This window comes from Seriola aureovittata, chromosome 3 (assembly GCF_021018895.1).
Source record: "Seriola aureovittata isolate HTS-2021-v1 ecotype China chromosome 3, ASM2101889v1, whole genome shotgun sequence".
Classification (NCBI taxonomy): Eukaryota; Metazoa; Chordata; class Actinopteri; order Carangiformes; family Carangidae; genus Seriola; species Seriola aureovittata.
In genome coordinates, this window is record NC_079366.1 from 16,906,756 (window position 1) to 16,930,360 (window position 23,605).

Consider the following 23,605-nt stretch of genomic DNA (forward strand, 5'->3'; position numbering starts at 1 on the left):
GTGATGACTGACTAGATAATAGGAGGGGAACAAAACAGGGCATCTCCCATACTGTGGAGGGACTTACTCTGAACTGAGGAGGTGGGAGTCTGTCTTGAGTCAGACATCTGTGAGGAACGGCTCTTAGAGCTCAAGATACCGCTCACTAAGCTGCCCAGACGAAGGGCTGCCGAGTGTGTGTGTGGTGGTGTGGGAGGTAACCGAAATACATATGTATGGGCAAAGGCGGGATAGAAATTATGGGGAAAACAAGTATATTTTCAACAAAACATAAAAAAGGAAGGAAAGAAAACAGAAAGAAGACATTTAGTAATAGTGAAATCAAGACAGTGTATGTAAATGAAGAAGAAAAAGCAAGTAGTGTTGACAAATGTCAGCATCAACCTCAGACATAAAATGGGAGAAACTTGAGGATGTGAGGGAGGGTAGGACAAAAAAAGAACAGGGCGGACTGCTTTTTGCAGGAAGAGTTGACAGCCAGAGGGGGGTTGCAGTAGTGAACTTGCTGTGCAGTTACAAAACAGGGTGAAGAGAAGCATACAAAGTGATCGAGTGATCGGTCTGAATGGAAATGGCGAGGACTGACTGTTGTAAGTGCACAGTGTAGGCGACAACTGTTAAGTATGAGAAAACAAATAGGCTACACAAGTTTCCCTACCTTTTACATCTTCATCCTCTATGGTAGTGTTGGCACTCTCAACAGACTCCTTAAGAATGGCAACATATACATTTTAGTCCTTTGTATTTGTATATATTGATGATGATATGGTACAATGTATGTTTTAAATATCAATGATTGTTGGAAGAAAGAAGTTTGTAATAAAATGCTAAGCTCAAAGCTATCTTTAAGAATTTAAGATTTTATTTTCTTTATCCTTTATTGCAAAATAGCAGACAACAAATAAGAAGATGGAGAGGGTTAATGACATGCAACTAAGACCCCAGCTGGGTTTAAATCAGGGATGTTGTAAGTACATGGTCAGGATATTAAACCCTGATGCCACCAGTATTCCCCACTGAACATAATTTATTAATGTTTGATTATGTAAGAGTCAAAGTTAAGCGCTGTTTTTGGTGTTAGGGAGATACTGTTGTTTTTTTATTAACTGTACTGTGAAAGGAAAAAGCCTGAAGTACAGGAACAAATGGCTTTAATATGAATAAATGCAGCTAACAATGAACATGGTGGTTTTGTTGTAATACCTTGTTTCCATCCACAGGGTTGTGAATCACAGTTGTCTGTGGTTCCTGAAGAGCAAAAGTGACAGAGAACTTGTGGGAAGAGATAACTAAAGAAACCCAGAAAAAGGTATGATGGCACAGGAGCTGGTAAAGCATATGTGTGTTTTCAGAATTTGATGGTTGAGAAGGTCTATCTATCTATCTAACTATCTATTTAATAAAGAATAAACCCTTCTTCGCTTGTTTTCTGTCTTTGTGCTTATATTATCTCCCTTCTTGTATGGTAATGTCTTTTTTTCTGCTTTTCTCTCATCAGCCCTCACCAGTGTCCTGCCTTAGTAATCAGATGTCTGGGCTTTTGTGGAATCGATCCTGATGACCAGCTCAGTCCTTCTAATCACTCACCCAGATTACACTAGATTATAACATCAGCAGCCTACATCTGTGTGTGTGTGTGTGTGTGTGTGTGTGTGTGTGTGTGTGTGTGTGTGTGTGTGGTGTGTGTGTGTGTGTGTGTGCGTGCATGTGTGTGTGTGTGCATTATGATGATGGAGAGAGAAAGGAGGATAGAGAGAGAGAGAGAGAGAGAGAGAAAGAGATGTCATGTGCCTGTGTTCATGCGTAATCATCTAGACAGCAAATGGGGAGACAGGAAGCCTTTGACATCATGCAGAGCAGCAGTCATGTGGCCTGACGTAGGCAGCCAGTCAGCAGACACCATGCACAAGCCAATGAGTGACGGCCAAACCACTTGGGAACGTGGCATCACATTGAGCTGACAAACTCACTCTCCAGCCATGCACAGACAAACTATACGATCAACATATCCTTGGATTATGAATTTTACTTTCACATGCAACAACGAAAACAGTAAAGTACTTTTCATGACACGGGAGGAGTTCATGCATGCCGTAGGTTTGTAAAGAGGAAGGAGAGGGGAGAGATTCTTGCAGAGGAAAAAGGGAGAAGGAGAGGGAGGGGGTAGGAGGGGTGGGGGGTTGAGGTAGAGGTTGCCCCTTACTACAGATTTAGGACCACACTACTCAAAGTCAAATCCAAACATGTACAGTATGTGAAGCCTTATTGCTCAAGCCCTACATTATCATTATACAGATCCAGCAAATCCTAAATGGCCGAGCTCGGGTATTCCCCCATGCATGCTTTGCTAATTCAGATGAATGAATGAACACATCAATCTGAATTATGAATATGTTACCTTTCATACTTAGCTTTATCAACTATGGTGCAACTGAGACATGCTGCGCAGTGGCAAAAGCTTTTACACATTATTTCATTCAGGGATAGCCTATAGTTGAGCTAGACATCCGTCTCACCCTGTGTTATCACCCATTATATTTTTCATATTCTTATGCACCTGGTAAAGAATTTAAATAGTAACAAGCAAGGTTGAGATCAAACAGGAACTGATCTGACCCCCTTCTGTGAAAGGGTGAACCTGTACCTCCTCCACAGTTGGGGGTGTGAGATGGGGAGTTGCAGAAGTTTTGCAGATGAAGGTGCGAGTGTAGGTGAGGGTGTGTGTGTATACCAGTGCAGGGGCAGGGCCAGTGTCTTTAGGACTGGTCACTGTGTTGGCTTTGTTGTTGACCTGCAGGGGGCAGTGTAGAGGGGAAATGACACACACACACTTTTCAGACCCACTTGTGCACACATGCATATACACACACACACACTCGGGCAACGGTCCATTCCAAACCTAACCCTAACCTATGTCTCAGATCTGATGTTACCAACTGTTACTGTTACCAACCAAGACCTCTTTATCAAATCTGTGTATTTCATAAAGCAGATTTAGGCAGACAGGTTTATCCCGAAAGTAATTGGAGGAAAACTTCTTCTGTTTCAAAAACATTTCTTAATAGACACATTTTGATTTATTCTAAACTGCTAGACCTACAAGAATATAAAAGGGGTTGTTAGTAACCATATGGGGGAGATGAGGAGACAGCTATTTCAATTTATTTTTGACCAGCCTCCCTGTCAGATAAGCTAGGAACAGGCATTAAATTTACACAAGAGCGGACCAATTATATAAAAAAAAGGGAAACTATGCTGACAGGCCATTTTCCAACTGAGATCTTTCCAATAAAATGTCCCTCATCCATCTATATGAATGTTGATTTATATTGGTACAACTGAAGAAAAAAAAAAATCAAATAAGTAATATTAATAATCATAAAATTGTGGGAAAGACTGTCATGTTCAGTGAATTAATACACTTGGCTATGTTTACTGTTTACTTATCACAAATTGTGATAAAGGAAATCAACACAAGGTAATAGATTTCATCTGGATTCACCAATTCAGAGGGAAAATTTTCCCTGATATTTTGTACATTCAGTATGTTTCTTTCAGATAACATACTACTCTATATTGTCAAACTTTCACTCTCTTGACATGTCTCTTCAATTTTTACTCTAATGAGGTATTTTTTTTTTAAATTCTCATTTTCCCTCATCCATGTGACACCATTCACACTCCCTGGAACGGACATAGTGTAGGCCTGAGTAAGACCCAAACACATAGACACTGATTCAGACAATGTATGCAGAGGTCCAACCTCAAATTAAAACTCACTTAAATGTAGAACAGGCACACAGAATTAGTCAGCCACACAAAAATCTCAACACACACGTGCACATGTGAACACATGCACCTCTGCGTTAAGTGTTAATTTCAGATCAGACCCCAAACACACAGAGAAATTAGGAAAGAGCACAACAGAGGCTCTAAAGTAAAGATTAAGTGACTATGGAAAATGTGAGACATGGTCCAATAAGGAAATACAGGCAGGAAGAGACACCATAGAGACCAGTATTTAGAAAAAAGAAAGGATAATTGTAATAGAAATATAGTCACTCACATATAATCAATGTGGTCAGCTGTGCCACAAAACAACTGTGAGATCAAGCTAAGAAAGTAATCATTGCCCACTGCTTGGAGTGACTGTCCCTGAATGATGATGCTGTTAAGTGCAAAATGCATAATAATAATCCTCTGACGTTCCAACAGACTAATGCAAGTAACAAAGCATTCTCTTCTCTGTGCAAAGCGGCTCACCTTAACACCGTCGGGCTTCTTGTTGAGCAGACTCTTGGCTGCTGTAGAAGGAAAGAAAGAGACAGCACTTCAGCATGAGAGCTGACAAACAGAGTCCTGAGCCTGAGGCTACACTAACATGCAGCAAGCATATCAGTCAACTGTGCTTATCTTCAAACTCCAGGTGCAAAAATCCAACTGCAAGATCCATGATGCAATGCAACAGATGCTCTGAATGGCATCATCATTTATGCAAGGTTGTGTCCTACTACATATTAATTCACATGTGAGGGGCTGAAGGGTGGGTGGTTGACTGGGTGTGTATTTAGCAGGTGATGAAAAGGATAATCTACCTAACTCCAGGAGGCTCACACAGCATTCTTAACTTGACGTTTGCACGCATACACATGCACTTAACCACTAGTGCCCACATATACAATCCCATCACTCATCTCACGCTTTGTTTCTGACAGCATAAAGAATCCAAACACTAAGTTGCACTTCAAAATACATGCTGTATCCTTGTGTAAATTTCATTCTGATCTCATATTGGCACTTTGGCAAGCGTGAGATTCAATATTGCTCTTTTTGAATAACAAACACCTCATCTTCATGCATATGTGATTGGCTATTAGGAGAGCAAGAAAGGCTGAAAATTACAACTTATTGGCTGGGCCCTACCCCACATATTTCCCTGTCATTCCAAAAATCTTACCTCAAATGGATACCACAATCCAAAAAAAGAAGGAAAGAAAATTGAAAAAGGAAGAAGATGATGAATAAAAAGAGACACAAATGCACTAATGCATTTTTCTGTAGAATGAAGAGAGAAAACAGGCTGGTAAGAGCCTGAGAAATTAGAGATAGGTCAAAGGAAATACATGCAAAAAAGTATGACAGAGTGCAAAATAGTGGGAGAGAGTGGTAGAGCAACAGCTAGAGAGATAAAGAGAGATGACTCTGTTTACCAACGGCACACTGTATTTGTGCCAAGATCATCTTTGTTCTATAGAGAAACAGATCGAAGGCGTTCCAAAATAGGTTAACAAGCCTCTATTCATTTTTTTTTTCAAAGTTAAAGATTGACTACACATTTTTACCTATTTTGTAATGCTTCTGATTTGTTTCCTCGTGAATAGAAGATGCACTTATCTTAGAGCACCTACCCAAACCACCTCCAATATCAAAGGCTAAGAAATATTCCCAACCACCTGCTTTTTTTTTTTAGGATATATGTTTTTAGTTTGGGAAAACCAGGTCTCGGACACTAGGCTGAGAGAGACATACCTGAGAAGTTTCTTGTGACCAGCAAAGTGGTCAGTATGGCTCCCTGCAGTGGTAGAAGAGAAGGAAAGAAGAAGGTAATGATGATGGAAGGAAGGAAGAGAGAAATAGGAAGATTGATTATAAGGTTACAGCAAGAAAGTGGAGCACAGCAAAAGGGCAACTTGAAGGTTTAAGAGAACAACTCATCATTTCTGAGTTACCCTGAGAAGTCTTGAGTGAGGAAGACAGAAAGAGAGAGGGGGAGAGAGATGGGTGGATGGACTGTTCTACATAAATAGAAACATGAAGGATTGCCCGAAGCCTCACCTTGAGTTTCCTCCTGGCGTTGAATTTCTTCAGGCACTCCACAGTCTCCTGCCTGTGCATCATGGAGGCTACAGTGGACCGTTGCTGCAGGAAGAAGATGAGAGGATTTGAGGATTAGGAGGGAATGGAAACAATAGGTGGCAGGAATGTATTGTTGTGCATGTGTGGGCAATGTGATTGTTGGGAGAGGTGTGTTCATGGAAGTTAGACAATATAGAAATTTAAGCAGTCTGTTACTTACAGTAGTTAATTATCATCAGTGTGTGGATCTTTATTTATGTGTGTGTGTGTGTGTGTGTGTGTGTTGTGTGTGTGTGTGTGTGTGTGTGTGCCACATACGCAGATCCAGGGGTGTTTGAGGGCCTCTGCGGCAGTGATGCGTTTACTGGGATTGATGGTTAACATCTTGTTGATCAGATCTTTGGCCTCAGGAGTTACAGTGTCCCACTCTGGGGATGGGAACTGCAAAAGAAAACACAATGTCAAAACTCATTGCACAGATAAAGCAAATACAGGCAAAACATCATATGATTTTAATATTCTTCATGTAGCAAGTAAAAGGAAAGGATAAAAAATAACGAAAAACATGAATGAAGGGACAGAAAATTAATAAAACAAACATCCTTTGAGAGAAAGAGACACAAGAGATAAAGTAAACCTGTGTATTTAAGACTGACTTTGTGTGCATTAGTGCTACTGTTAGAATTAAGGGTGTCACCATATACTAGTATTGACGTCGTACAAACTATGTTGTTTGTTTTTAATGATAGCCCTACTCTGTATGCGAGTGCACACTTACATCATAGGCCCCAGCCTTAATTTGTTGGTAGAGGCGGTGTTGATCCTCATCCCAGAAGGGAGGGTAGCCCACCAGCAGGATGTACAAAATTACACCTGCAAGGTGGTGAAATGTGAAGTTAAGCAGGTAATAACGATATATTGCAGTGATTTTATTATTCAACAAGAACATAAAATTCACTCTTTTGACACTGCACAATACACTTGAAACAACATGAAGCTGCAGTGTAGGTGCAGACCACGCTTCTTCACACACCTGACCAGGTAAGACAAGGCCTTAGATTGAGGCCTTAGCTCCAGCGTCAAGTTCATTCGAACAGTTGCAGTGAGAGAATTTGAATGTTATTTACCACAGGCCCACATGTCCACTGGTTTCCCATATGGGTCTTTCCTCAGGACTTCTGGAGACAAGTAGCCTGGGGTGCCGGCAAAACCTGGAGGAGTGACATGGAGGGAGGGAGGAGATGTGGAATGGTAGGCGGGAGTGGGCATTTTATTGACTAGGCTAACTAAATGAGTGATTGCTTGATTGCTTGGTTGCTTGACTGACTGATTGTTTCAGGTTGAAAATGGATGGATGAATACTCACCAAACCATGCCTGCTGGTCCCCCTGCACCTCGATAGCCAGCCCAAAGTCAGCCAACTTGACCGCCGCCCCCTTCAGCTTACTGGCCAATAGAAGGTTCTCAGGCTGGGGGGGGCGGAGTCAAACAGGTTAGAGGTGAGAGGTCACACGCTCTGGGAACAAGCCGCCCACAGACACAGATCTAAAATCAGATTAGCCAAACCAAATCCTAATCCAAACCATTAGGGGTCAACGATGCTAAACTGCTCTTAAATCAGTGTCTGGGGCAACTCCCTTTTCTGCCACACATATGACAGAGAAACAGAAATGTGCACGGGACCAAGTCTCTACGTGACCACGGACATTTTCCATGCTGGAGCTGTGGACTTGCTCCCTCAGTCTCATGGATTCTGAGAGAGTGAATTGGTTGCAGACATGATACGTTTGTCCACAGTAACACCAATCCACTGTTAAAATCCATGAGTGGGAACAAAGTTCACACTGCAGGAAGAAGGATACAGGGGGAAGGTGTGGTGTCACAGGAGACGTGGGTGTAAAAACAAGTGACTCGGCCACATATGGGTAACCACAAACACACGCCGCACACTAACACAGTTTAGCACAATCGTAAATATATGCGAGCCCCCAGCAAGCACACACACACACACACACACACACACACACAAACACGCACACACCCACATATACACACGCGGACACAGGTGCAGAAAGGTCTTTGCTAACCTAAGGCCAGTTAGACAGTGTGTGCTCTAATGAATAATAGATTTCCTAACATTTAGAGACTCTAAACACAGCCAGCCTGTGTGCAGTCACTTCAGCAAAGAACATCTCCCCTTACAAAGTTGACGGATTGGAAATCTCATAAACCATCATGGTTACTCTGAATTTATTTATTTATTTATCTATTTTCTTGGTAGAACTAGAGGCTCACAATCCATTTGAACATATCCAAGTGAGCTTTCTTGCATTCTCTTCCCTCTTCCCTCCACATAAAAATGCTCTCGGGAGGTTATGAGAATACAGACTAAGAATAGAATATTCATGACCTTGGAAAATCTTTCACGTCTCAACATAATTTTTATACAATTATGCAAATGGTGATCATTCCTGAGATTCTGGCTTGTGGTTGCTCCTATTCCTGTCACCGTAGTGTTGCAGTCAGAGTACGACACACTCACACAAAGATACTAGCATGCTGTCTGAAACATAGCGGTAGTATTAAAAGACGATCTTTATTCTTGACATTGCCAGGACAAATACTGAACCAAGAATAAGGACTTTGTTTGAATTCTAATCCAGCAAACCAGTATTGCAGAAAATCTCCAAGCTAAGGTCAAGGTCAAATCACCTTTATTAACTGCCCAAAGCTTTTAAAGCCCCTACAAGGATAATAGAAGAATGTAACAACAAAAGAAATCTCTATAATGATATGATGTTTCTTCCCACTAGAGGAAACAATGAAAACTTCATCTTTATTTCATCAAACGAACTATAAAAAAAATAAAATAAAATAAAAAAACATAAAGATGCAAAGGTGAGGACTACGAGGGAACTATTGCCACCTGTTACACAGAGTCAGGACTAAAGAGAGCTGCACCCGTGGATGTGGTGATACAAACCTTCAGATCCCTGTGGACGATCCCATTAACATGGCAGTGATGGACACTCTCCAGGATCTGCTGTATGCAGTGGCTGAGGGCAGGCGAGTAATGAACGAGCGCAGGATTGTGATGGAACAAATGGAAGGAGAGACGGAAAGGCAAGAGAGAAAGGTAGAGAAAAAGAGACGGGAAGGGAAATTAATTGAGAGGAGGAGAAGAGGAAACAATCTCATAACAATGTATCATATGTTCCTCTCATTAGACTTCTTATGAGTGATTCTGTTTTCTTGATGGATGACATTCAGTCACATGACGGCAAGTCGCAGGATATAATGTATTACACTGTATGGACAAACCAAAGCTAAACAAAGTCTATGATAAGAAAACACAGATGCACACACACAAGCACATACACACACAAACACTTTTTTTCACACACACACACACTCTCTCCCTCTCTCCGTCTATGAGTATGATTAATGCCGCAGGCTATGTGTCGTTAATCACCTTTATAAATAACTCTATGAGATGCCTCAGAGACAAGGCAGCTGCATCACACCTCTGAGACGACCATATGTGAAACACACAAATATACACACACGTATAAAGGTGCACACAGTTGTTCTCTCCAGTAACGGACAGAGATGCATAACAGCTGCTGTGCTCAGCAGTGTATGTGGGTTTGCGCTACCTGGCGTCAGCCTCACTGTAGTACTCCCTGGCTACGATGTCCTCGAACAGCTCCCCTCCTGTCACCCTGTGGGGAGACAGAGACAATATTAGTGTGTGTAGACATCCTTACAAAACGTACAGTTATTACACCAGTGAACAATTTAGGTCAAGCTATAAACTTGATGTTATGTGTCTGTTTGTGTGCATGAATGGTTGCGTGAGAATGTGCAAGAGGTGGTTACATGTTTCTTTGCTGGAGTTTTATGAATGTGCAATAGAGGTCAGGGGATGTAGGTCAAGAGCCTTTTGCACCAGCTCTTCATCAATTCAAATGTGGTCTAGTTAGAGTTTGCTAAGCGGACACCTAGGCACCATCACACAGACTAGCTCTAACTCAAGAGGACATGTCAAATTTGAATGTGTGTATGTGGGAGTCTCTTACTCACAGATCAAACACCAGATAGTGGAAACCCTCTTCTGATATGCTGTCATGGAGCCGTACTGTGGAGAAAAGATCACAGGAGAGAAGAGAAAAAAAAAAACAGAAGAAAAAAACAAATAAAAGAGAAATCAGTTATACGCTTAGGTCAATACTCATAATTTCCAGCTTCCTTTGTTTTGCTCTGTCTCAGAAATAAGTTGTTAGTAGTCAGGTGTATCAGAAACACAAATTAAATCAAGTAGCTAAATGAGTCTGCAATGCATAATATATTCTACCTCCACTTAATATGATGATTCATGCTGTTATTAAGATCAATGTATGATCAAAACTTTTTAATGCTGATTTTTAAACTTTAAACTCTGACTTTGACTTCTTGGATTTAAGGACAGCTAGTTAATGCTTTCTTTAAATCCATTCAAATGTATAAATATTTAATATGAGAAAATAAACTTTCTGAATTGCTTTCACGTTAGGCCTTGATCCTTGCAGCTGTGCTGAAATTGCTACTGTGTTAATCTGAGGTATTAACATACGCAGGAGTTTGTATTGACATTAGGAAGTCAATAATGCCCTCAAAATGTGACTCCTGATAATAGAGAGGAATTGTCCCATATAATTCCTTTGTTTTCCTCCAATATATCATATATTGTCTTTTAACATAACACATCTGGGAGTCAAAATGATCCGTCACAGTTGTTCTCAAACTTTAGAAGAGCAGAGATATCTTGAAAAACGATTGGAATTGCAGCTCTGATGCAGAACTGATTTGAGGAATCACAATTAATGACAGCAAAGGAAAGAAAGAACACGAGAGGATGAGTGTGAACAGAAGAAAAGAGGAGAGACAGCTTCTGTCAGAGGCATAATGAGGAGGAAAGAGTGTAGAGGGTCAGTGGTTTAGGGGGAGGGTGAAGTGCTCCCGTGTCTTTTTGATGACGCAGCTGGGAGAGCGCACAGATACATCATCATTAGATACCTGTGTAGACACACACGCACACACACACTTGGTTTCTCTCGCTTGCTCTCTCATAACTGTATCTAGAAGATGAATAGCCATAGCAGGAGTCACCAGAGACCTGAACAGAGTATGTGTGTTTTCGTTTGTATCCGTGTTCTTGTGTGTGCATATTTTGAGCATCGAGGACTTGCAGCTCACCGATGTTGGGGTGCTTCAATAGACGGCAAATCCTCGCCTCTCTCTCCAGCTTTTGATGATCTGAAAAAAAAAAAAAACCAAACAAACAGAGGAGACACAAACACAGAGAGAGAAACAGAGACAGGTTATTTTTAATACTCTTCATTATTCCCTGCTATGATTGGCTTTCTGAATCATCTAACATGAAGTTGGCTGCAAGTTAGTTTTGACTCAGTGGAGGACACAGTGTTTGGGCATCGTTGTCAGCGTCAGTGTGTGTTTCTGTACCTGACATTCACACTACTGCATGTGTGTTTGTTTGTGCGCATGTCGTGCCTGTCTGTGTGTTGGCTTCGCATCAGCCCTGGTCTTTTCCTTATCAGAAGTGAAATGCTTGACAAAAATAATGTGACCTGATATGTGCTTGGTTATGTGCCACAAACAGACAGGCAACAGTGAAAAGCAAACACAGTGGGTTCATGTTGACCTTCGGTGTCTGGCTCGATATGAGCCCCTGCAATGAGCTTACAAGTTCCCTTTGCTAACCTGAGGACAAAATAAATTCACAAGGATATTCAGAAGCTTAACCCAAAGAAAATGTAACTATCAAAAAGTCTTTCATGCTATTAACATTCTTAAAATTAGTTGAAAATCAGTATTCACAAATTAATGAAAATGTTTTATCCTCCATTGATATTACATATCAAATATACATACATGGCAAATGTATGCAAAAACACATGTAGAATAATCAGTTTGATGTTCAATGTACTCATTTATACATTAGAGACTAATTCCTTCAAATAATAATTCCTCAAACTTTTTTCTGAACACAACACTGTCTTCAGGGTGAGACAGACAGGAAACCAGTTACAGTGGTAACTGTACTCCTGCAGCAATGTGAACACCGAGAGGCTGGTCACATGGCATCCCACGAAGCATTTCACATCTCTCCTCTGTGAGACCAGACTGATCTTATCTGACTTTGTGAACAAGAAGTAATGTTCAAATCTCCCCTTCAGAAGAAACCATAGTCCAGTGACTGATTTGGAACAACTGAGTCTGAGCAGCAGTCGTTATAATGAGCGACACATTATGGTGTTGGGGCGACCCATTTCAGCTCTGCCTTGGGACATACAGAGCAAGAGAGAGAGAGAGAGGGAGAAAGTGAGGGAGAGAAAGAAGAGCAGCGGGTTCTACTTTCTTTTTTTTTTTTTCAAATAAAATAGGACGCCTATTTTTCACTCTCATCCTTGTCTCCTTCCTCTGCTCTTCTTGATACTATGGCAACTGTGGACTCAGTGCAGCTCACAGGCAAGACCAACAAAGAACACCAAGCAGCTTGTTCCCATTATAGGTACAGGTATCTGTTTGTTTGTTCGTGTAGTGCACCTATAGGAAGCCACAGACAGACACACAGACAAACTTAAGGCTCCAGTATACTTTAAACTAAATGTAACTTGGCGTGCTCTCAAACGCTCTGTAAAAATGCCAGTACAATATGAGTGCTGAGACTGAAGGACTGCGTGAGCACAGCAGCGGGTGGAGTTTATCAGTCGCAGTGAAAAAGATGAAGCCAGAATAAAATCCCAACAGTGAAATGCAAAACAAATACAGCACGAGCTGTGGCTGCAGTACAGTAAAAGCTAAAAATACAGGAGGAAGAAGTTTCTGCCGTGGTACAGAAAAGGAGATGAAAGGAGTGTGCCAGTCAGTTTGATGATCTTTTAAAACAAGTGAGATTATTAAAACTCTTTCTCATCCTGCCATCCAAGTAAATGCAATCCATCAAATTAAAAAGTACTAAAATTACAAAATAATTAACTCACTAAGTATAATTTCTTTCCTTACAAGAGTAAAATGTAAGGTTTTCTGCATATACTTTTAGTAAGGATCTGTAAATAAAACTCAGTGCCCATTCAGGTGCAGCATGTGATTCAGACCAAGACTCAAAGTTAAGTTGGAGTAGTGACAAATGAACAGCAGATGAACTGTAAACATGCAAGCCAAGGCCACAGGACGAACACAACTGATCACATGACACTACAGGGCTGGTGAAGAAGTTTGTGTGAAAACTTTTAACACAAGGCTCGCACGCGACACAACGCTACAAACGGACCCCAATGCAGCACTTTTGTGTGGTCACAACTTCGCCATACTGCCTGTGAGAGTATGCCAAATTCTTGTTGGAAGTATACTGTCAGCTGTACAGATAAGCACAATGGCAGAGAGATAGACAGGCAGCCTGACAGGCAGAGCCAGAAACAAGGGCAGCTCAGCCATTATTTCATGATTAGCAGGACCCTCTGAGCAAGGTCACTAATCTCTCCATCTCTGCCTCAGTCTTACCATATTACTGAAAAGTGCATAATTCCCTCTGCTTCTCTCAGTCTAACACACAAACTGTCCTTTGCTAATTTAATAGATTCATTTTATTATCCAAATCTTCCACTTTTCTTAATCTGTCACTTCATTTTTATGTCACTTTGTTTTTTGGTTATATATGAATGTTAATTTTAGGCCAACAGCATCACGTTGCATGCTGCATTGGCGCTACAGTGGTTTTGATGTGTGTGTTGGTGGCGAGTTTAAATGACTTTTGCATTTCACTTTAGTCATGTTGTCAGATTTCTAACTGTAGTGGCCGTCCATCAGTTTCCAAAATGACTCATGCGTACCAATATTCATACAAAATGTTTGTATAAATAATAATATACATAATGCATACATAATCTTTTATCGAGATACATTTGTTGTATGTAAATAATCAGATATCCTGTGTTCATGTAAAACTTCCTTACTGTCTTACATACCAGCTCCACTTCATAATTCATCATCTACAGCAGACAAATTACTAGACAGCATACAGCACTCTGTTGAAGTTGGACTGGTCCAGATTTTTTTAAAGGGAAGCATGCAGCCTTTCTCCACACAAATACATTTGCCCACAACCAAAATAAGATGTTTATGTATTTATTTTGTGTTCTTTTCAAATGTCTCTCTGAAAATGTATTTGAAATTGTGAAACAGAATGTTGCATTCATGTGCATTCTCTCCCATTCAGATGTAGTCTTTTGGATGCAATGTTTTGCAACCAGCCGTAAGATTTTTGGATATCAGAGCTCTTCAACATAGAAGTCGACCATCACAAAAAGAGTAAAAAAAAAGTCTCACCCAGCGGAAAACACTGAGCCCCAGTTTTCAGCTGATTTATGGTGCCAGGTGGTCAAATAGCAGTGGTGGTCCATGAACAAGAGTTTATGGGGTCTTTTACTCAAATGTAATCATTTGGACTCTGCATTGTGAACCAATCATAGATAAGAGTTTTAATGCTCAAGTAACATTAGAGTAGCTACAGTTATTGTAGCAGCATATTTGTGTGAGTAAGGCAATGTTGTTTTAGACCTACATTAGGAAGACATAATATAAACAGTTTCTCTTTGAAGCAATAAAGTCACCATTGCAAACACGGCTTTAAAGGCACATGCAAAGGCAAGTCATGTTAGGTTGGTTGTATTTTTTCACTGTACTGTAACTAACCGTACAGTCGGTCATACAATTCCCTCACTCCCACCGTCCATCATTTTCCACCTCCACTTTTCTTTCACTCTTTCTCTCTCTCTCCCTCTCTCTCTCTCTCTCCTCTCTCTCCCTCCTCCACAGGTAGTCCACCTCTCAGCCGGCCGGACATCTGTTGTCTAGCAACTCCTGCACCAATCAGAGCGTCAGGCCTCTCTTCTCCTCTGCAGTGGAACCAGCCTTGCATGCAAATGGCCGACATGGATAGTTCACACACAACTATCAAACTCTCCACAAGTACAGACAGGAAAGCACAAGTAACTAGTCCTGTAAGAGCATGCACACATTAAAAAAAAGACATGTCATTTAAACACCTCTCCCCTGGAACATCAAATCATTTAATCCTTGACACACAGAGCATAGGAAAAAGAAGAACACACAGTACGCTACAACAAATACCAAGACCAAAATTAAATTCTTGTCCGCATTAGATACTTTTGTTTAGAAATCTGCATATTTATGATATTAAAATCATAACTTTTCATTGTAGCCCCCTGCAATCACAGGGTATTTTTGACATGATACAGCAAAGATGAAAGACAAAAAATGTGATACTACTGGGTTTATGCTTTATTGAGTCAAGATGTTGAGGTCTGGTCAGGTTTAAGCAGATTCTTCTGGAGTTTGGATGTTCTCCCTGCGCTCATATGGTTTGGACTTGTGTATTGTGTAATTCTTAAAAACTTTTAAGACATGCTAGTCCACTGGATCGGATTACAAAAGTGCCCATAGCTGCGTGGGAAGTTGTGATTGTCTGTATGTTAGCCTGATAGGGCATATTCTTTTTCTTTTTTTTAAATGTATGAGAAAATCACATTTTACACCTTCCACTGAACAAACCTCTGCTGCAGTCAACTTTGAAATCTCCCTGACTCTGAAAAAGTCTCAGACTGACAACAAAGAGTTGTGACTGGCTGCTATGCTTTACAATACTTTAATGTATCTGCGCGCGTGTGTGTGTGTGTGTGTGTGTGTGTGTGTGTGTTGTGTGTGTGTGTGTGTGTGTGTGTGTGTGTGTGTGTGTGTGTGTGTGTCCTATGAGAGGCGTTCTGCTTACCTGGTTTAAACTGACGGCAGCATTTTTACATAATGTGAAACCAGTGTAATTGTGCAGACACATGTGGAGCTACCCCAGTCAGCTGTTATCATTCAGGACTGTTTGGACGTTTTTGGCCTGATCTAAGCTGCTTTTCTGAATATCTGCCTGTATGCATGCGCTCTGCCCAACAGTGTATGAATTTCTATTCATAACTAAACTCCATGATGGTTGGTCGGTTCATTTACAATATACAGAGTGGCTTCCTGTTTTCTTTCAGCAAAAGGTTGTCCCTTGCATTTTTTTTCATGTCGGTAAATGAGTTAGAAATTGGGTTTTCACCTGCTGATGTTGTCCCTCCTCCTCTTTAATGCCAAAAAACATTAATTTGTGCCATAAAACAATCTAATTCTGTCAAATCTTACAGTAGCCACAGGAAGAGTTTTAGTAATCACCTTGTTAGCTCATGGCACGCAAAACTGTCTCAAATGTTTCTGTAGTTGTGATGTATTACTTTATTATGGATGCAGCATATTTAAATATTCAAAAGCTGAACACACATCTCTCATATGAACCTACTTAAATGTGCTGAGTGGTGCATCTCTGTCAGCTGCTTTGCAGGCTGTGGGACACTGACCTCTTGCATTTGTCATGTCATAAACCATCTTGTCTAAAACAATCTATTTCTTGGCGTCAGCATTCAAAGTATGTAGCCTCTGTGCTGCCCAGATTAGGATTTCAAACTTCATACCATATTTATGACAGTCCACTTGTCATTGTATGTCTATGCTAGTAAGTCAACCAGCCTGACACATGCTAAGTGCAGTCATACTGAACATTACTTCATCAAGAACTACATTTCTACAGAAATTCTGCAGGCTGAGTTAAGAGTTCCTCATACATATCTTTATCTAACTTTTCATGGAAATTCCTTCTTACTCATAAAAATTGCATTTTTTCAAGGTAACAAAGTTCTGGGTAATTCTGACCACTTGAGTAATAACTGTAACACATAATGAGATAAGAAACTGTTGCAATACTGAGCTAACAGTTCTTGTTAAAAAATTAAAGCTGGTGAAAACAGCATATTTTCTGCCATAAACCAGTTATCAGAGAAACTGGTTTTACCAAGAAGAGAAAATGAATGATAAAAAAGCAACCATTTTAATCCTCTACTGAAGAGCATGTGTTTATTTGTTTAAGGACGATAATACTATATTGTAAAATTATTAATATTAATGTTACTATAGAGCATAGAGAAAACAATGTAGGCCTACAGGGAAGTGATCCTTATTGCAGAGTAAGCCCCTGAAAAGGTAAGAGGCTTCAATGGACACAGACACCATTCTGTAGACTTGATTGTTTTATTTGACTTGAATCATCCTTCCATGCTGATTTTTCCTGCTGCAGCCCTTCCTTCCTTTCCTTCAGTCGGTATGAAAACCCAAATAAAGGATGGATTTGTTATTAGCTACTATAAAGTATTCGCCAACATGTTGTTGTATCTGTCATTTTTGTGGTCTGTTTCAAGTTTTAATGCACTTTTAAGAAGTCAGGAAGACATCGTCCGTTCAAGAGAAACCTTCCAGTTCCAGAGACCTGTTTGATTGCATTTCAGAGTGATGAAATTAAAAGTTGCTTACAAATTGTCTAAACACTGCAAATCACTGCCGTCACAAGACAAATTCCAAATTTCGAAATGTGACCCCAACAGACCCCCACCTCTATTTCCCCTTCTGTCTCTCTCTCTCTCCTGCTGCTTGTTTTTCTGTCAGTTTCTGTTGTGTCACGTCTGCAACCGCACTGCAGCAGGGTGTAGTGCTCTGTGTGTATGTGTGTGATTTCTTTGGCTTTTTGTAGTTTGACGTCCTGTAAGTCTAACGCTACCAAATTTAGGGACAGACAGAGAAGACACAGGCAGACATAGAAAGCTAAAACAAAAAAGCATGAGACAGGGACAGAAATAGAGACAGAACAAACACCTCACAGAGAACGGTACTTAAATACACACACAAAAAAAGAGTTAGACAAAGAGGATGAACTTTAAACATCTTATATATACCTGCTTTGTATCTTCACTCAGCTTGACCAACTTATTGTGGTCATCAGATTTCTCTCCTCATTAATAAATCACTCACATAATATTGTCCTAACACTCATTTCACTGACACATAAAACTCACTCACACACACACACACACACACACACACACACACACACACACACACACACACACACACACACACACACACACACACACACACACTAAAGGAAAAGAACAAAATGGGTTTATGGTCCCACACTGATATAGCATAAGCATAACACTGGCTGATCTGTTCTTTTCCACAACAAATATATTAACAGCCATTAGCCGGACCAATACCAACTTATTTTTGGAACAGGGCTGAATTGGAAAGTAAAGTAAAGTTTTTTGTTCATTGCAGCTTTTCAAATGTAATCTGTTTCATACTTTTCACTGTTGGTCAAACAGGATGAGCAGTTTGAAAAACATCCTGTGGGAACTTGTGATATTAAGCACAGTTCAATCAATCTGTTTAAACAATCAATAATTGAATTGATGATTAGAATAAACCTCGGTTGATGTCCTAAACCTAATCCACACGAATTCACCCACCATACACACTGCAACAGGGTGCTGCAATTGCTCTGCTTCAATTTAATTAAGAGTTTTAATTAAAAAGATGTAGTGGGTTGAATGTAACATCCTCTGTGGCCAGCAGCTAAGTAGTCCTCCTCCATACGTTTCCATTCGACCCCCCGCAGAACCCAGGGGTCTAATGAAACCATCCAGGACGCTGAGACACCGTCACCCTCCGCTGGTTCCCAACAGAGGAAGAATTATGAGACTGATAACTCCCTTGCTTTCTCCTCAAAGGAGAAACAAAAGGTGGCTGGTGTCAGAGATAAAACTGCCCCTGGAGTATTGCTGGGAGTCTCATAACATACGGTAATGCCTGCCTTTATCTTATCCAGTGTAATACAGACACACACATTAGACTATGTACTACACATTATGTAAAAGTGCTCTAATCCAGGAGACATCCTGACCACAGAACTAAACATAGAGACATATTTCTAATCACATACGCTATATATACACACAAAGCTACAGATTTGAATGCAGAGATGAAGCCCTACCATTAGAGGGGCTCTTTATTATGATTATGGCTCCATTACTGAGGTAACATTTAGTGTGTGTGCTGCAGAGCATTGGCAGCAACCAAGTTACCAAAATGCTGTACCCATTATCACAGTATATGCTATTGTTCTTGAGAATATCATGTCTGCTATTTAAACAGCAGTAATAAAAACAGTTAAAATTCTCAATAACTTCATAGATAGAAAAAAAAGGCAGTCAAAGTCATCACTAACAAGAGCTGCCATAGCAACCTGCTATGTCTGTGCGGAAGGCAAATAGCCTACATTGCTTAATATAACTATGCAACTATATGCACATTAAAGTGTGCAAACAGCACACCACTGTTGCTCTTAATACTTACAGGAAAACGCCACCTTCACCTTCACATCTTCATGTTCCTGCATTTACCCACAATGCCTTCCAACAAGCCCCTAGAGATTTTCCATCCAGCTTTGTCTTTTACATAAAGGTGAGGAAAGCCTTAATGTAATAACAGTAGGATGTTGCTGCTACACTGCATCCCCTGCCTATACTGCAGCTACTTTAGGCAGGAAAACTGCTATCTCTACCTCTTCTGCTTCTGATTTAAGTCTGCTAGATTTTGGAGCATCAGAGCAAAAATTGGACATCTGAAAAGGAGAAGTCGTGAAGTAGTACTGACGATCACATCTAATATCTCCAGGTGATGTTTTAGAAATGGAAAATGTTTTCGCAGCCTTATGGCACCGGTGCTAGATGCATCTACAGCATCCATCTCCATCTGTTCAATGTTTAAAGGAACAGATCAACAACTGTTGACATCACTTTGATAAACATTTTAATAAGTGCTCATGCTCTTGATATGGTTTTTCTGGGAAACTAAAACAACACATACAAAAACACATTTGTCTGTTCAGCTTTCGACATCTGTATATATATTGCTGTTTCACAGCTGTTTCTTGTTTCACATGTGAACCATTCTGATAAAGACTGCAATGCCATGAACTGTAAACACTCGAGGAAGGGAGACCAGACTTAGGATTGTCATTATGAAATTCACAGACTGCAAGGATGCCAGAGGTGATGTGAGGAAGGAAGAACAGGAGGGAGGACAGAACGGGGGAAGATTGTAAGGGAGGGAAAGGTCATTAAAAAAAAAGAAAAATCATAGGTTGAAAAGGACATACAAAAGGCAGAGTGAAAAAAAGTGAGAGAGAAAGAGGTAGGAGAAGACAGAGGCGGATGCACTACTCTGTAATTAAGAATGCCCTCGCTTTCTGCAGAGTCCATTACCCTTGTTAGTCATACTGAAGGTTCTTTCAAGGCTCAACAATCAATCGTTTTTACATCGAAACCCTGACATTTTAAAAATGCAACAGCTGCAGTTTTGATTACAGTTTACATTATTAACAACGTTTTAAGAGCTGAAAGTTTTATCTGGTGACTGCTGATTTTTGCCAGCTGAATCTTTTCATTAAAGAGGATTAATGTTAAAGAATATAACAATGAAACTTTAGTTTAGAGTGGTGAGTCTTCTTCTAGGTAAACAATCCAGCTGATTACATCACATTGTTTTCAGGCAGGTATTTCATGGCTAGCTAAAGGTGACTGTTGAGTGTAAATGACAAAAATCTCCAAGTCAAACCTGTAAGCACATCATGAAGTAGCTTGTTTTGTCAGTCTGTGAAGCTAATGTTGTCTTAAGAGTAAAAACTTTCCGGTATTAGTCAGGTGTCATTACGCCACGCCATTGCCACATGTCAGTGCTGGGGGGGACAGTTCATTCTTGACCTTAAAAATAGTAGTTTGAAAAAAGAAAAAAAAAGAAAAGCTTTCAGCTACATCTCCTAATGGTCTTTATCAGTGATATCAGTCATTTGCTCAGTTGTCATGGAGATGGTTCAGCTGTCATCGTTGAACAAATTCCATCTGCTGCAGAGGATGAATCCAGGGATAAGAGATGCTGCTGAAAGCTTTGGCAGAAATCTAGAGGACCTTGATTTCAGATGTTTTTGTCAATGTCAGGCGTAATGTTATATCTTACTAAATGTGAACTGATTGAGCAGTTTTTCTACAGAGAGGCCACTGGGGGTTTACTCTGACACTGACTTTTCTCTGGTTGATTGATTTGAAAAGTAGAAGGGAGGACTGGTTTCAAACAACTGCATAATTTCATCTGATTATTTTATGGAAACTGTCATTCAGTTTGGGGGTAGCTGTTAAACACCTTGTATATCACCATAAAATGCTTGGAGATTAATCCAATAATGCAGAAAAGAACACATACCCATGGATACTATAGAAGCACACAAACACCCCTCCTATAGTCCCAGTCTCCCTATGCGCATCTGCTTGGCCAGACAGGTGAGCATCGGCTGAAACCCAAAACCTGGCTCCTTTCAACGATATATCTTCAATACTGTGTGTGTGTGTGTGTGTGTGTGTGTGTGTGTGTGTGTCTGTGAGAGAGAGAGAGAGAAAGAGAGAGTGACCAACATTTATTTTTAGCCTTCAAGTACCCAGTGAGTCATGTGATCCCCCTTCTTCCCACTGATCCCTCCTTCCTTCCCTACCCTCCCATTTTTCTGTCTCTCTCCCACAATCACAGCTCTGTCTCTCCTCTCGCTCCTTCCTTTCACTTCAAAGTGAGGCAACACAGTGTCACAGTGACACGGGAGGAACGCAGGAATAAAAACGACAAAAGAGGGAAAGGAAAGCAGGAGGGAAGACAAATCTTTATCTTGCCTAATGAAGGAAAGCGAGAGAAAGGGGAACGATATGCAGAAAGAAAACATGCACACATACTCATACTTATCTGTGTCTATCTATATGTGTAACACTGAGGCAGACTTGCTTACACCTTGGCAACAGCTATCATCTCTGTTACCATGACACCTCCACGTTACAAAAATAACAATGGCACACCACAATTACTGCAGAAACTGTCCACTCTGAAGGAGGGTCAGTTACGAATCAGTGGACTGGAATGACATCAAGCCATGAACAATGATGATGATGAGGTCTCTGCAAAACTGATGGTGATGTTATCACCATGGTTCACTTACAGAGAATTAGGGATAAGAGTCCAGATAAGATAAAAAATGGGGGTAAGAGAATGAAAGGCGTCATTAGCATCAGCATCAAAACAGATATTATTAAATCTGTTGATTCCTCCCTCCTTGTGAATGCTTATTCATTCACCCTATGTCACTCCCACAGTGCAATGTAATATTTCCACAGCTGCCTTCTCTAGGCCTTTTTTTTATTCAAAACATCTTTACTGTAATGGATTCAGCGCTGCAAATCTACCCAACTGTTAAGACAAGCGGAAAGGGTCACATAGCCAGCAATGAGGCGAGTACACAGATACACAAACAAGGGCATTCACGTGCACAAACACACGCACACAAACAGATGAGGGATTACAGACACACAAGCACATGCACACTCACGTACGCCAATAGCACATCACAAGCAAATACAAAGTGACAAAAGATAGCAGACAGAGTTATAGTGACAGCACATTGAAGCATGCATGAAGGGAAAGGACAAATATTCAAGTGCTGTGAGGGACACACACACACATACACACACACACTGCTGACTTTCCTCTCTTTCTCTCTCTGATTATCTGTCTCCCTCCCTCTGCCTCCCATCCTTATCTTCCTCTCTCTTATTTTCTCTCTCTACACTGCTTCCTCTCATTCACTGACTCATCTGCTGCTCTTAATGAAATGCTGCATAATCAGGATTGCAGATTGCAGGATTGTGATTGGTCCTATAGGCAAAATGCACACATGTGCATGCATAACCAGAAACACCGAACACACACACACAGTGGTGGAGTGGGGTTGGGGGGAGGTCATGATCCTTCCAGAGAGAAGGGAATCAGAGTTGCAATTCTAGAGCTTATCGCTGAAAGAGGGTAAGACCATATCTGACACGCCAGCATGCACGGTATGTAAACCTCTATACACACAAACACACACACATACACACACACAGGAAAGAGAGTGTGTGTGTGTGTGTGTGTGTGTGTGTGTGTGTGTGTGTGTGTGTGTGTGTGTGTGTGTTTGAATCCGCAGACCCACATGCATATGTGGTGAGATAACCCTTCGCAGTATTTTTGGAAAATCTATCCCAGCACGCAAGTGGTGAGACACTGATCCGTCTGCCGAGGTGTCTATTACCGACACTGCATTCAGCAAGCGGGAGGGTCAGCATGGGCAGAAGAGAGACAGAAGGAGGGAAAGAGCAAAGAATTGGGTGAGGGAAGCGAGAGGAAAGCAAACAGAAGAGACACGCAGCGTGAGGGGAGCAAAGAAAGGAAGAGATAAGAAACAGAGCGATGGAGGAGGGAAGGCAGGGATAGATGGTGAGGTATTAGTGGGAAGAGGGACCTGGTGAGAAATATTAACAGTGTCTTGTATATCATAAAAAAAGAGAGAGAACAGAAATGAAAGAGGAAGAAAAGGAAAATGCGAAATAGGGAAGAGGAGCAAATGCATAAGAGCAGAGAACATGGAGGGAGGATGCTGAGGAGGAGGGACACTGGGAGCTGCTGGAAAGGAATGAAAGGTAAAATACTGCAAAGGGGGAGGGGGTTGCTTGTTAATACACACATACTACAGCACTATAACAAACCATAAATTTGCATCATCACAATCAAACTATAGGCAACATGTGCAAAACACCCAAGGTAATTTCCAATAAATTGTAAACAATAAAATTTCAGTGAGAGAGCTCAGCTCACATCTCACTGGCCTGACTCCTTGTGTGGT

General features: G+C 40.8%; 1 protein-coding gene across 14 annotated transcripts in view; it reads right to left on the minus strand.

Annotated features, from left to right (window-relative positions):
* camk2d2 (calcium/calmodulin-dependent protein kinase (CaM kinase) II delta 2) overlaps positions 1–23,605 on the minus strand; it is a 35,156-nt gene that overhangs the window by 6,943 nt on the left and 4,608 nt on the right. For 5 of the 14 annotated variants that reach the window (XM_056371360.1, XM_056371358.1, XM_056371362.1 and 2 more), the window contains exons 3-16: positions 11,092–11,151; positions 9,940–9,994; positions 9,513–9,578; positions 8,840–8,912; positions 7,223–7,325; positions 6,984–7,067; positions 6,635–6,729; positions 6,175–6,297; positions 5,836–5,919; positions 5,530–5,572; positions 4,264–4,304; positions 2,732–2,791; positions 1,204–1,248; positions 659–707 (exon numbers count right to left, since the gene is read on the minus strand). In XM_056371360.1, coding sequence (XP_056227335.1) covers positions 659–707; positions 1,204–1,248; positions 2,732–2,791; positions 4,264–4,304; positions 5,530–5,572; positions 5,836–5,919; positions 6,175–6,297; positions 6,635–6,729; positions 6,984–7,067; positions 7,223–7,325; positions 8,840–8,912; positions 9,513–9,578; positions 9,940–9,994; positions 11,092–11,151 — 981 coding nt within the window. The remainder of the gene's footprint in view (positions 1–658; positions 708–1,203; positions 1,249–2,731; positions 2,792–4,263; positions 4,305–5,529; positions 5,573–5,835; positions 5,920–6,174; positions 6,298–6,634; positions 6,730–6,983; positions 7,068–7,222; positions 7,326–8,839; positions 8,913–9,512; positions 9,579–9,939; positions 9,995–11,091; positions 11,152–23,605) is intronic. The other 9 variants (XM_056371365.1, XM_056371364.1, XM_056371359.1 and 6 more) reach the window with 3 other exon arrangements.